At 30.2% G+C, this 17096-nt stretch overlaps 1 protein-coding gene across 3 annotated transcripts; it reads right to left on the reverse strand.

Moving 5' to 3' along the window:
• Positions 1-851: 851 nt before the first annotated feature.
• Positions 852-6791, reverse strand: AREB3 (ABA-responsive element binding protein 3). 3 transcript variants are annotated; one of them, XM_039029283.2, is made up of 5 exons: positions 6495-6791; positions 5476-5535; positions 4575-5391; positions 4356-4427; positions 852-1242 (listed from the first exon to the last, which is right to left on the reverse strand). In XM_039029283.2, exons 3-5 carry the CDS (start codon positions 5385-5387, stop codon positions 1162-1164), a joined length of 966 nt encoding a protein of 321 aa, XP_038885211.1. In that variant the 5' UTR covers positions 5388-5391; positions 5476-5535; positions 6495-6791; the 3' UTR covers positions 852-1161. The 3 variants fall into 3 exon arrangements, with proteins under 3 accessions (XP_038885211.1, XP_038885212.1, XP_038885210.1); XM_039029284.2 differs by lacking the exon at positions 5476-5535; XM_039029282.2 differs by having other exon boundaries at positions 4575-5535.
• Positions 6792-17096: the final 10305 nt, after the last annotated feature.

Raw genomic sequence — 17096 nt, forward strand, 5'->3', positions numbered from 1 at the left:
AATTTATATCTTTAATGCACCTACAAATTTTTTTTTTTTAATTTTACATTTTGATAAAACTAAAAAGTGAATTTAAAATAACTTTGAAATGGTACAGAGTGTTTCTGCATACAGTAGTTTTCAAAAAAAATAAATAAATAAATAAATTATAATAGCATGATAGAAACAGAGTCAAAAAAATGATTTTTAAAAACTGAGAACTGAAAAGGGTTTGATATTTCTTTTTAAAAGAATACTATTTATTTCATAAGTTCTTTCTGAAAAAGTATTAGTTAATTGCTTCTCCAAAAAGATCTTTTAAATTTTTTAATTAAATCTATGAAGACTCTTTTCATCTTTAAATTTTCTAATTTATTATCTACTTTCTTTGATGTTTGTAATAATGCTAAGAATTTAACTCTTTATTTAAGATTGATGAAAGTCATGGTAAAAATATTTGAAAAAATAAATTTAATTTTTCAAAAATAAAAAACCAAATGAGCCAATAATGTTTAATTGTTAATATGTAACAATTTAATCTGTGAAAGTGTTTCAAAATAGTTATTTTGAGGGATGGTCAAATCCTTCCATTTTTTTCAAAATAACTCATTTTCAAAATTAAACACTCAACAATTAATTACATAATTTGCTTTAAAAAAAGTCATTGCATAATTAAAAATATATATACACAAGTTCAATGACTGAATTTTTACATGTAAAAGTAGAACTAAATCATCAAGCACATAAACTAAAAAGCCTCAGTCCAAATACACTGGATAAACAAATTATATCCAAGAAAAATTTGTAAGTGTAATAGGATATTATTAAGCCTACAATGAAAATTCTATTTCACAGACAGAAAGCAGAGAAACTGAAACAACAATTACCATATATATATATATTTTTTCTTATGAAACTCTGAAAATTTACATTCAAACATTCTTTTTGTTTGTTTTGAAGCTCAACTAAAAACTTTATATGACAAATCATAGAGACATTCAAAGTTAAAATGGTCCCATTAGAATCTCTCTACCACTGATTTAATATAACAGAGCACTAATAAGTACAAACAAAACTTGATGATAGTTAGAAACAAACTATCAACAAGAAGAACCAACATACACTTTATGAGTGAGAGAGAGAGAGTGAGGAAGAAAGAGAGAGAGAGAAATGATGTGCAAGTTAGAACGGCGCCGACGATGTTCTTCGAAGCTGATACTTCGGCTCGGGCGAGGGAGCCAACGGTAGCATCTTTTCCAGCTCCTACATGTAAAGGCAACTCCTTGAAGCAAAAACCAAAACAATCAAGTAGATACAACATCAAATATTTAAGAGACCCTCAGTGGAAAGATCACACTATATTAGTAGTCCTTGTTTGTATTGCCAAGATACCGTAAGGGGATGGCGTTTTTCGATCAAGTAATCTAACAAGAAGGTGATGATTATACAAAATCCAGTTTAAACAAGAAATGAATTGTCTAAAGAGGTTCTGGTTCTACAGTAAAACGAATCCTATGATCCTATCTGTGATCAATTCTTCAGCATTTGCAAGAAAATCATAATTTTGGAAGGAAGAACAAGCCAATTGTATCCATGAAGAGCAAACCAAAGACAAACTTCTAGTTCTAATGAATGATTACCTAAACATATTTTCCTTGGTTCTCTATTAAAAAAGAAAGTTTTTAACTCAACTACCAAATAACCCCAGGAGAGAGTCAGGGGCAGTGGGGGAAGAGAGAATTTCATTGAAGATTTTTCCTAAAGTTTGTGAATGTTCATTCAGCGAGGTTTTCAAATTCAATTTGGATGAGCATTAGGTAGACTCACCTATTCTACAAAAGCCGTTTGACCCTACAACATTTGGAGTTGAAAAACGGTAAGTCATGAGTTCTTAACCTCGGAAATATCCAATTTTACATTTCAACTATCAGCTCACCTCACAGTGGTTTCACCGGAGCTATTTCATGATCAAGATTTAAAACAGCACAAGAAAAACAACATGATACAAAAATAACAAGCAGAATCATCCACATATCTTCAGCAGTATAAAAGAATAAGGTAAACAAACTATTGAACCACATAATAGAAGAAAAATCCATAACATTCAATCAGATCCATAACCGATAGCGGAAATGACACTATCGAACAGGGTTTACAATGACAGTTACTTCAAAGAAAAACAAAATTCTTTAGCATCTTCTGTAACAGTGAAAGCAATCTAGGATCTAACATTGATTGAATGAGTCAAATGGGTCATAAATAACCAACTTGGTTTGATCTAGTTGAACTTGACCATTTTGAAAAACTACTGTACTCACTAAAGTATACTGTCAGTTTCAACAGTTCAAGTTTTTTGGTTCATAAAGTTAAATTGTTATTTGCTAACGTGCTGGACTACTAAAAGTCCAAAGGAAAGGCAACTTGTATCGATCCATGGTCCGAAAAGATCCTAGAAAGAAGTTGAAAGTTTCAAGCTTTGAAGTTGGCAATCATAAAGGACCAACAAGCCTTATCTCAGTTTCTTAATTGAATCATTGATTGTTTCTTAAAAATAAGAATCGGGGAGAAAATCCATTCAGAAAAGCCAAAGGAAAAACAAAACAACCTAAAAGACAAAAGGACAAGATGTCCCTTTTTCCTAAATGAGGGGTCAAACAGAACGCCTCTAACTGTATCATTGCCAATAGGCAATAACATCCTATCAGATAAGTATCTTACAATTTTTAACTGAATCATTTTTTTTTCGAAACTGACTGAATCATTTAATGGCATCCCGTGTTCAGTAGTTAGGTGGTTTTTTGTTTTCTAGCTCAGACTTTCCCTTTTTGGCATAGTCCTTTTGTATTCTTTCTTTTTTCTTGATGTAAGCTGGCCTTTTAATAAAATATATATATACACATGATATTTTGGATTTAGCAACCACCCATGGCATGACTAACGAGGATCTCAAACCACAAGAATCATTAGAAAGCACATTGGGTCATAGACATGATTTGAATGCTGTGTGCTAAAAAAGTTAAAAGGCGCAAGTGCAGTCTAATAGTAGTGGAGATCGGGTCCATTCGGTAAATGAAAACAAGCAGAGAATCAGAATTAAATAGATAGAAATAAGAAAGGTGCTTCCAATAAAACATTTACTAAAAATATTTTTAAATCGGTATGCAATGAAGAGTATTGCACGTCTTGTATGTATAAAGGTTGTTTCGGGACCCACATAAAAGACTGAGAGAAGAATTAAAAAACGGATTGATAGATTCCATAGAAATGTCCGAACAAAATGATATTCCCTACCCTTCGTGGGAGAACTAAAACAAAAATGGATCCCAACTATCATACAGAGAGAGGGAAAAAAAATTACATAATTTTTTGTACAAAAAAGGATACCAAATTTAACAAGAGGAATGATTCTCCCTGCCCTCTCACTCTTGATATGTTTAAGTGGCCTCATGTGGAGAGCATTTAACTAGAATATGAAATCTTAAATTTCACAACGCCCTCAGGGTTTATGAAATGTCCAATTTAAGTGCACGAAGAAAAAGTATTACGAAATAAAGATGGCTCTATTGCCAACTTATTGCCAACCTTAGTATAGCTCAACTAGTTTAGTCATATGTCCTCAATTAAGAGGTATAAATCTCTCACCCCACATGTTACAGATGGCTCCATCCTCAATGTCTTGAAATGGTACTATTCTAAGACTTAGGAGCCAATAGTAGAAACAGTGAGACAGCTTTCAACCATATTTTAGCATGATAATGCAGAGAGACAATGAAAACAAATCTTCTTGCTCGCAAAAAGACTATCCTTTAGTACTTCATGCCATTTAACCAGGTTGAGTTAAAACTCCTGGTTAGGTATTGGCTACATACAGAGCAGGCTTCCTAAACTTAGTTGTGTGTTTAAGTTGAAAACACAGACAGGGATGGTTGATTGATTGAGTTGACAAAGTAAAGGACTTTGAACTTTAGACTCCTATCAGACTTGATGATTCTATGAGAAAGAGCTTCATTGAAAAATCAAGCCAACGTTTATGGATGTTGAAAACTTTATTATTATTGATGAGGAAGCAAAATTTCAATCTCAAAATTGCAAACTAGTGAGGTCGGATGAACTCAGATAAGCAGTCTTTGCTTTTCTCTCGAACATAATTAAGAGCCTTATGGGGATCTCATAAATCAAAAGGTGGGGGTAGAATATAGACAACTTGACAGCATGCAAGGTCAAACAAGTGAAGTGGGCAGAAGAAGATCTAAAGAGTGGTATTCATTTGTACTTAAAAACCTAAAGAGAGGTGACTCATGTCAATCCGCTCGGCCGTAAAAGAAAATATTCCACATCCATCCACGTTCAGAATTTAGAGAAAGCTGAAAACTAACCTTCCGTTTCCTGAGCCTTTCATTCTCCTCTTCCAAACGTGAAACTTTATTCTCCAGTTCATTGGTATATGCCTGTTCAAAGTGGAAACTGAGTAAAATGGAACGAGAGAAGAAAAAATGAGGTACTACTAACTTCTAACTTCACAAAACCTGAAGCTCCTTTTTGTTTTTTGTTTTTCTTTTTTGGATAATACAGAACCTGAAGATTTCAAAAATCACCTGCTTCCTTGCTCGTGAACGAGCAGCAGATTCCCGATTCTTTATCATCCTCTTCTGTCTACGCTCAACAGTTTTCTCAATCATGTCTTCAGGTGTTCCCCTTTTTCTTCCAGATGTCTGTGTATCAGATAAAGCTCCCATCAAAGGAGTTGGCAATGCCAACTGATTGTCTACATATGGAACATCCATCACAGCACCACCTCCCACATGCAGTGGCTGGGGAATAGGCTGGCCCGACATGTAAACCCCCATCATTGCTGCTTGTTGAGACTGATACTGAGGTTGGGGGTACTGCATCCACTGCGTTTGTTGAAACTGGGGTGTGATATTTGCATCAATTTCAACAACAGGACCCCCACCTTTTTTATTTGACGATGTCTCAGCAACCACCCCTGCTTTCACCAGAAAATCTTCCAATGTCATCTCTCCCAACGTAGGTTGTCGTTCACGAGACTTCTTCTCCTCGCTATCTTTGCTTTGTTGAATGTCTCTCCACACCTCATCGACAGTCTTTTTACTCAGAGCACCATTCAATGAAAGACTAGCCTGACGTTGTAGGGATGTTTGATTGGCCAAGACATTATTGTCCTCATTGTCCTTACCAACAGTTTGGTTGGCCTCAGCAGTCCACACATTTTTAAGAAGCTCATCAAGGTTCATGCTGATTAATGGCTTTCCTAGATCACCCAACTGATTTTGGACCTCATCCAGTGTGAGACTATACAGTGAATTTTGACGAACCAATGGCTGGAATTGTGATTGTTTGCCATTTGGATCACCTCCGGCCTGAGACCCCATAGTTTGAATCCCCATTCACCTAATCCAACTCAAATTTTAATCCATAGCTCAAACGTAAACTTCCATACAGAACATTATGTTAACCTATAGGTAGTGAAACCACCTCATTCAACTTGATTTTGAGAACCCAAGCAGATATGGTATGAAGCAATCCAATGAAGTTCTGTAAAAGACGTAAAGCAAGTACATATTCAAATATATATATGCATATTAAAAGCTAGAAGAGAAAGGGATGGTTAGATTGATCATTAGATCAGATCCAGAAAGAAGAATATCCAGCAATGCACAGGAGGAAACTACAATCTTCCATGAAACATGATCTGTAACACAGCTAACAAGTAGTGACCCAAAAGTAAACTCTAAGACTCCAACAACTTTCACTAACATCTTAAAAAAGAGGGTTTTAGAAGTAATCAGTAATTTGACCTTAAGGAAGGGAAAGAAGATAAGAAGACAAGAACATACTTATTCCAATAAAGAAATCGATGGCCCATGCCAAACATTGTACAGAGTTAATGGTAGATAAAACCCTGCATGCAGATACATAATGCAGAGCCAATAGCCCCACTGATCAATAACTGAGAAAACCCTAAACCTAAACCCATAATCCAACTATCTTCAACACAACAAAAACATTTTCCAGCTTGATGAGATGCTTTAGAACAACAATCAAAACCCACAACTCTCAAGGGAACTGCAAGACTATCAAAATTTGGAGAGGGGAAAATCAACCAAAAAACAGATTTTAAACCTCTGATCAAACTAAAAAAGGAAAAAGAAAACGGTTCAACTTCTAAACCGACGAGAATCAAATCGACCAACAAAGTGACACCAGAGACAAAAACGCTAGATGAAGATGAAAAACACAACAAAAAGAGGTCTGCATGCAACAATATCAGTGAGTTCCACTAAAAACCTCAAAATTTTCAAGAAAACAAGAATGGGGTAAACAGAAAACAATATTCTGGGCTAAACCCAAGTAGCCAAAACACAAATTTCCATAGAAAAACAAAAAAAGTAAGCAAAAGAAACAGAAAAAGAAACAGAAAACCCAAATGGGTAATGCATAGAAACAAAAAACAAGGCTGTAGAATGAAGGAGAAAAAGGAATTGAAGTGATACCTGAAGAAGAATTCGACGAAGGACAAGAGTACGATCTGAGAAGTTAAGAAAATAGAATGTTGGGTTACAAAGGGGAGCAGAAATTGAGGAAAAAAACATCAAAAATGCATAATTTGGGAAGAATTGATGAAAGAGGAAGTGGGGAAATTGCAGAGGAAAGAAGAAAAATGGGGGGAGGAAGAAGGAAATGGAAGAGAAGGTGTGGGAAAAACAAAAGGGGAAATTTTTACTGTCTGAAAACCAAAAAAAAAAATTGGAATTTTAGAAACACAACCAACTTTAATTGGGCAAAATTCTGAGTCTTCGTTCTTAGAGTTATAATATTGAAGGGGAAAAAAAAATGGTTCCATGTTCACGCCCTCATGCGGTAATGATGAGACCCCATTTTCATTTGTCTACTTATGCCACCATTTACGAGGGTTCTGTTCCCCTCTCCTAATTTTTATTTCTTTTTCTCTTTTTTCCTTTTAAAATATATTTTTTTTCCTCAATTTTCAAGTTATTCAATATTCCCATCATTTTTTAAAAAGGAAGAAATGAAGAGTTTAAAAATAAGGTAAAATATTTATACAAATAGTAAAATTTAATTAGATTTATGATACTATTTATTATAGATAAATATTGATAGAAATCTATCAACATCTATCGATGATAAAACTAATATAAATCTAACATCGATGAACGTTGATAGAAGTCTACCAGTGTCTATCGAATATAGAGACTGATAAAAGTCTATCATTGATATTATCAGTGATGGAAACTTGTTCAGATCTATCATTGATAGAGGTTATAGAAGACTATTAGTGCTATCAGTGGTTTTTTTTTTTAATTTCTATAAATAGTTTGATATTTTTCTATCTGTGAAAATTTCTCAAGAATGGTTACTTTTTTTTTTTCTCCATATGACACATTGTGTTTATAATCGTAAAAAATGATTAAGAAAAAATCTTAATTGTCTATACTTTTTTTGTAAAACAACTTATTTATTATATTTTCAAAATCACTTTTAAATTTTAACAAACGTGTAAAACCTAATAAATATGTTATACCTGCTTTTAGATTTAATTTTCCTAAAAATGTGTTACCTTTATAATCATTTAAATAAATATATTAAATAACGTCATTCTATATTAATATATTATGTCACGTCTATTCTCAAAATTTAATTGATTCAATTTCTAATAACAACTATTTTTCTTAAACTTTTATTATATAATCTAAATTAAACAAAATTAACTAAAATTCAAATCAATATAAAATTTTAAATAAAAATATTAATAATAGAATTTAAACAATATCAATATGATAATAATTGAAATAATAAGCTATTTTGACTCATTATTTAGTAATAATTTACCAAAACCACAACTAATTTATTCTAATTGAAAATTATAATTTATCGAACACTATTTTACTTTTTCTTAACAATTATTTTAAAAACTACAACAATTTCAAACGGAGCCGTTCAAAAATATTACACTTTTAGCTCTTAGTTTGAATTCAATTTAGTCATTACATTTAATAATGTTACAATTTTATCCTTGAAATTTGAGTTTTATTTCATTTTGGTTTCTATGTTTCAAGATTTATACTTTTAATCTCAATTTTTCACTAAAATGCATTAATGGTTGCTAATTAATTTAAAACAATTATGAAATAGAATTTTAAAAATAATTTTATTAGTGATAAAAATAGTGAATTTTAATTAATTATAATTATTTCATTTTTGAAATTAATTAATAGACGTTAACACTAACATAATAAAAGTAAGTATTTAGTGAGAATATGTTGAAATTGTAAATCTTAAACCCTAGGGACCAAATTCAAACAAAATTTAAATTTTAAGAGTAAAATTGTAACATTTTGAAACTTAAGAGTTAAATGGAAAATATATTCAAATCCTAGAGACTAAAAAGGTATGTTTATGAAAAATTTTTGTTAATTTTTTTTTTTTTTTTTTTTTTTTGGCATTCAAATTAAATTGATAGCTTTAAGTTTATAAATTAAGACAACGTTTAAGGGTGGTAAATTTCAAGAATAGTAATGGTGTATAAGCAACGGTTATAAATGTAAATTAGTTTTTAAAATAGAAATAAAACGATGTATATAAATCAAATTACAAATGTAGGGTAGTAGATCAGAGTTGAATTTAACTAGTAAAAAACTAGCGTATGTTGAACGCAACTTAAGTAGTTCAACTATTGAGTCGTTTGAAATTTACAAGTTTCCATCTAAATCACTGCACATGATACGTAATTATCATGACGTATCATTTGTTTTTTTTCTCTTTTTTCTCAACTCGAAAGTTATTCAATATTCATTCCATTGAAAATTTATTTCTTTTCCATTTAAATTAACCTTGTTTTGAGAGAAATTTTAAATAATTGTTTATTTAAATTGTTAGTTTAATTCTATAAACAAGACCACAGTTGATGGTGGTAAATTTCAAGAGTATTGATGTTTAAATAAAGTAATTATAAATGTAAATAAGTTTTTAAAATAGAAATACAATGATGTAAAAATAAATCAAATTAGGTAGTAGACCTGACTTAATTTGGCTTATTCAAAACTAGCGTATTTTAGACGCGACTTAAATAGTTCAACTATTGAGATGTTTGAAATGCACAGATTTACGTTTAAATCAGCACACACGATACACGATTTAGCATGACGTATCATTTTTAATTTCTTCTTTTTTAATTATCACTTTATTAGTTTAGGATTTATAATTTTTATTTCAAATATGTGTATTTATCGATTATTGTTTTGTTATTTTATTTTAAATAATAAAACAATATTAATTAATTAACATAATGCTTCAATAATGATAATCTATTTGTTTATTTTAAAGAATAAAATACTCACGTTTAAGTCTATAATATTAAAAATCTTTTTAAAAGTCGATGATAGAGAGAAGTAGTGTTTTTAAATTTAATTTTAAAAGAAAAATAATAATCAAACAAGATAGGTAAATGGGTCTTTTTAAATATAAAAAAAATATTTAAAAATATTTACACTTTATAGCAAAAAGTTTCAAAAGTACAAGCACTTTTGAAACTTTTTACTATAAATTGTAAATATTATCGGAATTTTTCTATTTATAAGAGTTTCTCGTATGTAAATGTGTTTGAGATGGTTTAATAGGCGTGGTTTCGTTTTTTTCCGATCCATTCCCTATTTGTTTATACTTTCTAACAAATAATTTCATGAAAAATGCTCTTATTATTTGGCAAGATTTCGGATGAAGAATAATTTTATTAGGTAATTTTTATTTTTATTTTATTTTTTTGAGGGGGAGTAATTTTTAATTGATTTGATTGACTTGGGTTTAAATTGAAACAATTTTTAGTTTAGAATGCTAAGGGATCCATCAACGAAATTTATATATTTTAGCTTTTACAAAATAAAAATGAAAATTTAAGAAACTTGTTATTAAATATTTTTATTTATCGTGTGAACTTAAAAGGAATATTACGAAATCACAAGTAAAAACCCATTTTGTAATAATATTCTAATGTGTGACATAAAATATATTGTAATAATATTGTAATGTGTCGTGCACGAGCCAACAACCTTTACACACGCTCACGCACGTACACATATAATCTATATGACCCTTCTCCAATTTATGCAAAATGGATGAATTCCAACCAATTTCAACACAAGCTAACTATTCTATTCATTATATAAGTCCAATCGACTTGATTATAGGGATGGTAATGGGACCAAGCTAGAGTGAGGATGCACTTTCCATCTTCGTCTCTGTCTCATTCTTCATTTTGGGGGGTCGGAGTCGAGGTCGAGGATCCTCGTTCGAGGATTCGGGTGCCCGCGGAGAAAGATTCCTGTTTTTTATTTTATTACTTTTATTATTTAAAATTAACTAAATTTAATATTTACGTTTGTATTTTTATTACATATATTTGTTTAAATTAATAATCAAAAAATATTTTAATGCTTTTTATCATGAATTTAATAAAAAAAATTAAATTTATTATATCAAAAAATTAAAATTAGAAAAAAAATAACAAAAACAGTAGTTTTAAGCTACAGTTTTAGTATGTGTATATATATATATATATACAACTAAAAAAATTTGAGGCGAAGGTAGGGGTGGAGGTCGGGGTCAGGGTTAAGGACGAGGCGGGGATCCCCTTTCCGTCCCTGGTAGGGACCCTATTGAAATCCTGGTTTAACCCCCCATACCCGGTAAAACTAGGGATTCCCCACCTCGATTGGGTCGAGGACCCGATCCCGTGGTAAATTTTGCCATCCCTACTTGGTTCATGTCTTTTTTTTCCAACAACACAAGAGAAGTTAAAAACTCATGACTTCGCGAACAAACAAGAGTCATAACCTTTTTGTTAATAGATTATAACATTACAATGTCTTAGTCAGTTCAATCAAATATTAACTTCAATCGAAAGGTAAAAATTTTATAGCATTACAAAAATGAAAATTACAATTTTCTAACTCATAAATAATTTACGACTAAATTATACAGATCCCTTAAATTTTGTACTTTATATCAAAAATGTCTTTGAACTTTCGAGTATTTGGAGTAAGGAATGGAATAGTGGGAGTAAAGAGTTACGAAGTTTATGTAGTTGTGAATTCTTGAGGTCTATGATATGATGTTATAAGATATAAAACGAGAAATTGTACTAAATATCTAAAATGGAATGGAAGTTTGGATAAATGTCTAATTTTAGTTTATTTTGTAAAATGTCTAAAGTTTGAATAATGGAGGTTGTTGATGGAGAGAGGGGTAATGTGTTATGCCATTTTTGCCCTTTAACTACGTTGTATTTCATGAGAAGTTCCTATTTTGTGTGGCGATTGGAATGATTTCCCGTTGCTTTTTTTATGAATCCCCCTACATCTCAAAAATCATATTTTTGTTTTTTGTTTTTTTTATTCCACAATATCTTTTAGATTTTTACTTCAAGTATAATGAAACAAATACCTAGAATCTAAGATATCATTTTCCTCAAACGAAATAAAAAGAATCTAAAAGGAAAGTTTAATATATTTTTTTCTTAAAAAAAGAAAAAAAAACTCTTGCAATTTGTTTCTTGAATTTTTTTTAAACACACGAGGAATGGGGTGTGTGGTTAGCCGTTTACACGTCAGAGGTGGGATTAGTAGTCTGAAAACTCTAGTAGTATGTATGACCGGAGATTCTTTTTTGACATTTTAGTGAGGGTATCAATTTCTCTGTAAGAATAAGCATAGTTTGAGTGTTTATGTTCTAATATAATATAGGGTAATCGCTAATGGTTGCTAGTAGTATGACAAATTGTTGATGGTTAGCGAGCCGAGGGGATGTGGTTTCACTATTTCGCTAAATGGTAGGTGTTGAATGAAAATTTTTGGACCAATCGCAAATTGCCACGTCATTTGCTAAATTAATAACGAAATTCCAATAATTGAATTTGAGACTAATTAGAAGTTGACATTTGTCCCAAATTGAAGTTGAAGACATAAATTGGCGAAGTCCAATGATGCCACATGTTTCCTTCATAACCATTGGATTGAATAAAATTAATCCAGTCCAGTTTGATAATATTATTTAGGCTAAAAGTCCAACTGAACCCAGGCTTAATTTGACCAAAATGTCAAATAAGGCCCAAATCCAATTAGTTGGGCCCAAGGACCAAGCCCACGGACCGACCAAGTTCAAGCCCATGAAGTCCAAACTCTATAAATAGAAGAGCTCTCCTCATTGGTGGGGTCAACAATTCTACATTCCAGATAGCCGAAAGAGAATTCTCCCAACAATCAGAAGACTCACAGACTTCTGAAGTTGACCACAATTGCTTCCAAGATTTCAATTTCAAGAACATCTTCACGTCCTCAAATCAAGCATACGCATTTGAATGAGAGAGATTCAGAGAATCAAGTACTAGATATCGAACCATATCGCATCAAATCAACATCAACTCAATTTCAACTCCACAAAACAAGTTTCTCCGAAGCCTCATGCGAACATTAATCATCCAAGAAAATCGATAAGCCCAAAGGCCAATCATCCAAGAAGATCAACAAGCCCAAAGGTCGATCGTCCAAGAACAAGCCAAAAGGTTATATAATCTAAATTAAACAAAATTAACTAAAATTCAAATCAATATAAAATTTTAAATAAAAATATTAATAATAGAATTTAAACAATATCAATATGATAATAATTGAAATAATAAGCTATTTTGACTCATTATTTAGTAATAATTTACCAAAACCACAACTAATTTATTCTAATTGAAAATTATAATTTATCGAACACTATTTTACTTTTTCTTAACAATTATTTTAAAAACTACAACAATTTCAAACGGAGCCGTTCAAAAATATTACACTTTTAGCTCTTAGTTTGAATTCAATTTAGTCATTACATTTAATAATGTTACAATTTTATCCTTGAAATTTGAGTTTTATTTCATTTTGGTTTCTATGTTTCAAGATTTATACTTTTAATCTCAATTTTTCACTAAAATGCATTAATGGTTGTTAATTAATTTAAAACAATTATGAAATAGAATTTTAAAATTAATTTTATTAGTGATAAAAATAGTGAATTTTAATTAATTATAATTATTTCATTTTTGAAATTAATTAATAGACGTTAACACTAACATAATAAAAGTAAGTATTTAGTGAGAATATGTTGAAATTGTAAATCTTAAACCCTAGGGACCAAATTCAAACAAAATTTAAATTTTAAGAGTAAAATTGTAACATTTTGAAACTTAAGAGTTAAATGGAAAATATATTCAAATCCTAGAGACTAAAAAGGTATGTTTATGAAAAATTTTTGTTAATTTTTTTTTTTTTTTTTTTTTTTTGGCATTCAAATTAAATTGATAGCTTTAAGTTTATAAATTAAGACAACGTTTAAGGGTGGTAAATTTCAAGAATAGTAATGGTGTATAAGCAACGGTTATAAATGTAAATTAGTTTTTAAAATAGAAATAAAACGATGTATATAAATCAAATTACAAATGTAGGGTAGTAGATCAGAGTTGAATTTAACTAGTAAAAAACTAGCGTATGTTGAACGCAACTTAAGTAGTTCAACTATTGAGTCGTTTGAAATTTACAAGTTTCCATCTAAATCACTGCACATGATACGTAATTATCATGACGTATCATTTGTTTTTTTTCTCTTTTTTCTCAACTCGAAAGTTATTCAATATTCATTCCATTGAAAATTTATTTCTTTTCCATTTAAATTAACCTTGTTTTGAGAGAAATTTTAAATAATTGTTTATTTAAATTGTTAGTTTAATTCTATAAACAAGACCACAGTTGATGGTGGTAAATTTCAAGAGTATTGATGTTTAAATAAAGTAATTATAAATGTAAATAAGTTTTTAAAATAGAAATACAATGATGTAAAAATAAATCAAATTAGGTAGTAGACCTGACTTAATTTGGCTTATTCAAAACTAGCGTATTTTAGACGCGACTTAAATAGTTCAACTATTGAGATGTTTGAAATGCACAGATTTACGTTTAAATCAGCACACACGATACACGATTTAGCATGACGTATCATTTTTAATTTCTTCTTTTTTAATTATCACTTTATTAGTTTAGGATTTATAATTTTTATTTCAAATATGTGTATTTATCGATTATTGTTTTGTTATTTTATTTTAAATAATAAAACAATATTAATTAATTAACATAATGCTTCAATAATGATAATCTATTTGTTTATTTTAAAGAATAAAATACTCACGTTTAAGTCTATAATATTAAAAATCTTTTTAAAAGTCGATGATAGAGAGAAGTAGTGTTTTTAAATTTAATTTTAAAAGAAAAATAATAATCAAACAAGATAGGTAAATGGGTCTTTTTAAATATAAAAAAAATATTTAAAAATATTTACACTTTATAGCAAAAAGTTTCAAAAGTACAAGCACTTTTGAAACTTTTTACTATAAATTGTAAATATTATCGGAATTTTTCTATTTATAAGAGTTTCTCGTATGTAAATGTGTTTGAGATGGTTTAATAGGCGTGGTTTCGTTTTTTTCCGATCCATTCCCTATTTGTTTATACTTTCTAACAAATAATTTCATGAAAAATGCTCTTATTATTTGGCAAGATTTCGGATGAAGAATAATTTTATTAGGTAATTTTTATTTTTATTTTATTTTTTTGAGGGGGAGTAATTTTTAATTGATTTGATTGACTTGGGTTTAAATTGAAACAATTTTTAGTTTAGAATGCTAAGGGATCCATCAACGAAATTTATATATTTTAGCTTTTACAAAATAAAAATGAAAATTTAAGAAACTTGTTATTAAATATTTTTATTTATCGTGTGAACTTAAAAGGAATATTACGAAATCACAAGTAAAAACCCATTTTGTAATAATATTCTAATGTGTGACATAAAATATATTGTAATAATATTGTAATGTGTCGTGCACGAGCCAACAACCTTTACACACGCTCACGCACGTACACATATAATCTATATGACCCTTCTCCAATTTATGCAAAATGGATGAATTCCAACCAATTTCAACACAAGCTAACTATTCTATTCATTATATAAGTCCAATCGACTTGATTATAGGGATGGTAATGGGACCAAGCTAGAGTGAGGATGCACTTTCCATCTTCGTCTCTGTCTCATTCTTCATTTTGGGGGGTCGGAGTCGAGGTCGAGGATCCTCGTTCGAGGATTCGGGTGCCCGCGGAGAAAGATTCCTGTTTTTTATTTTATTACTTTTATTATTTAAAATTAACTAAATTTAATATTTACGTTTGTATTTTTATTACATATATTTGTTTAAATTAATAATCAAAAAATATTTTAATGCTTTTTATCATGAATTTAATAAAAAAAATTAAATTTATTATATCAAAAAATTAAAATTAGAAAAAAATTAACAAAAACAGTAGTTTTAAGCTACAGTTTTAGTATGTGTATATATATATATATATATACAACTAAAAAAATTTGAGGCGAAGGTAGGGGTGGAGGTCGGGGTCAGGGTTAAGGACGAGGCGGGGATCCCCTTTCCGTCCCTGGTAGGGACCCTATTGAAATCCTGGTTTAACCCCCCATACCCGGTAAAACTAGGGATTCCCCACCTCGATTGGGTCGAGGACCCGATCCCGTGGTAAATTTTGCCATCCCTACTTGGTTCATGTCTTTTTTTTCCAACAACACAAGAGAAGTTAAAAACTCATGACTTCGCGAACAAACAAGAGTCATAACCTTTTTGTTAATAGATTATAACATTACAATGTCTTAGTCAGTTCAATCAAATATTAACTTCAATCGAAAGGTAAAAATTTTATAGCATTACAAAAATGAAAATTACAATTTTCTAACTCATAAATATTTTACGACTAAATTATACAGATCCCTTAAATTTTGTACTTTATATCAAAAATGTCTTTGAACTTTCGAGTATTTGGAGTAAGGAATGGAATAGTGGGAGTAAAGAGTTACGAAGTTTATGTAGTTGTGAATTCTTGAGGTCTATGATATGATGTTATAAGATATAAAACGAGAAATTGTACTAAATATCTAAAATGGAATGGAAGTTTGGATAAATGTCTAATTTTAGTTTATTTTGTAAAATGTCTAAAGTTTGAATAATGGAGGTTGTTGATGGAGAGAGGGGTAATGTGTTATGCCATTTTTGCCCTTTAACTACGTTGTATTTCATGAGAAGTTCCTATTTTGTGTGGCGATTGGAAAGATTTCCCGTTGCTTTTTTTATGAATCCCCCTACATCTCAAAAATCATATTTTTGTTTTTTGTTTTTTTTATTCCACAATATCTTTTAGATTTTTACTTCAAGTATAATGAAACAAATACCTAGAATCTAAGATATCATTTTCCTCAAACGAAATAAAAAGAATCTAAAAGGAAAGTTTAATATATTTTTTTCTTAAAAAAAGAAAAAAAAACTCTTGCAATTTGTTTCTTGAATTTTTTTTAAACACACGAGGAATGGGGTGTGTGGTTAGCCGTTTACACGTCAGAGGTGGGATTAGTAGTCTGAAAACTCTAGTAGTATGTATGACCGGAGATTCTTTTTTGACATTTTAGTGAGGGTATCAATTTCTCTGTAAGAATAAGCATAGTTTGAGTGTTTATGTTCTAATATAATATAGGGTAATCGCTAATGGTTGCTAGTAGTATGACAAATTGTTGATGGTTAGCGAGCCGAGGGGATGTGGTTTCACTATTTCGCTAAATGGTAGGTGTTGAATGAAAAATTTTGGACCAATCGCAAATTGCCACGTCATTTGCTAAATTAATAACGAAATTCCAATAATTGAATTTGAGACTAATTAGAAGTTGACATTTGTCCCAAATTGAAGTTGAAGACATAAATTGGCGAAGTCCAATGATGCCACATGTTTCCTTCATAACCATTGGATTGAATAAAATTAATCCAGTCCAGTTTGATAATATTATTTAGGCTAAAAGTCCAACTGAACCCAGGCTTAATTTGACCAAAATGTCAAATAAGGCCCAAATCCAATTAGTTGGGCCCAAGGACCAAGCCCACGGACCGACCAAGTTCAAGCACATGAAGTCCAAACTCTATAAATAGAAGAGCTCTCCTC

This window comes from Benincasa hispida, chromosome 4, assembly GCF_027475165.1.
Source record: "Benincasa hispida cultivar pf3 chromosome 4, pf3_genome.v1.1, whole genome shotgun sequence".
Classification (NCBI taxonomy): Eukaryota; Viridiplantae; Streptophyta; class Magnoliopsida; order Cucurbitales; family Cucurbitaceae; genus Benincasa; species Benincasa hispida.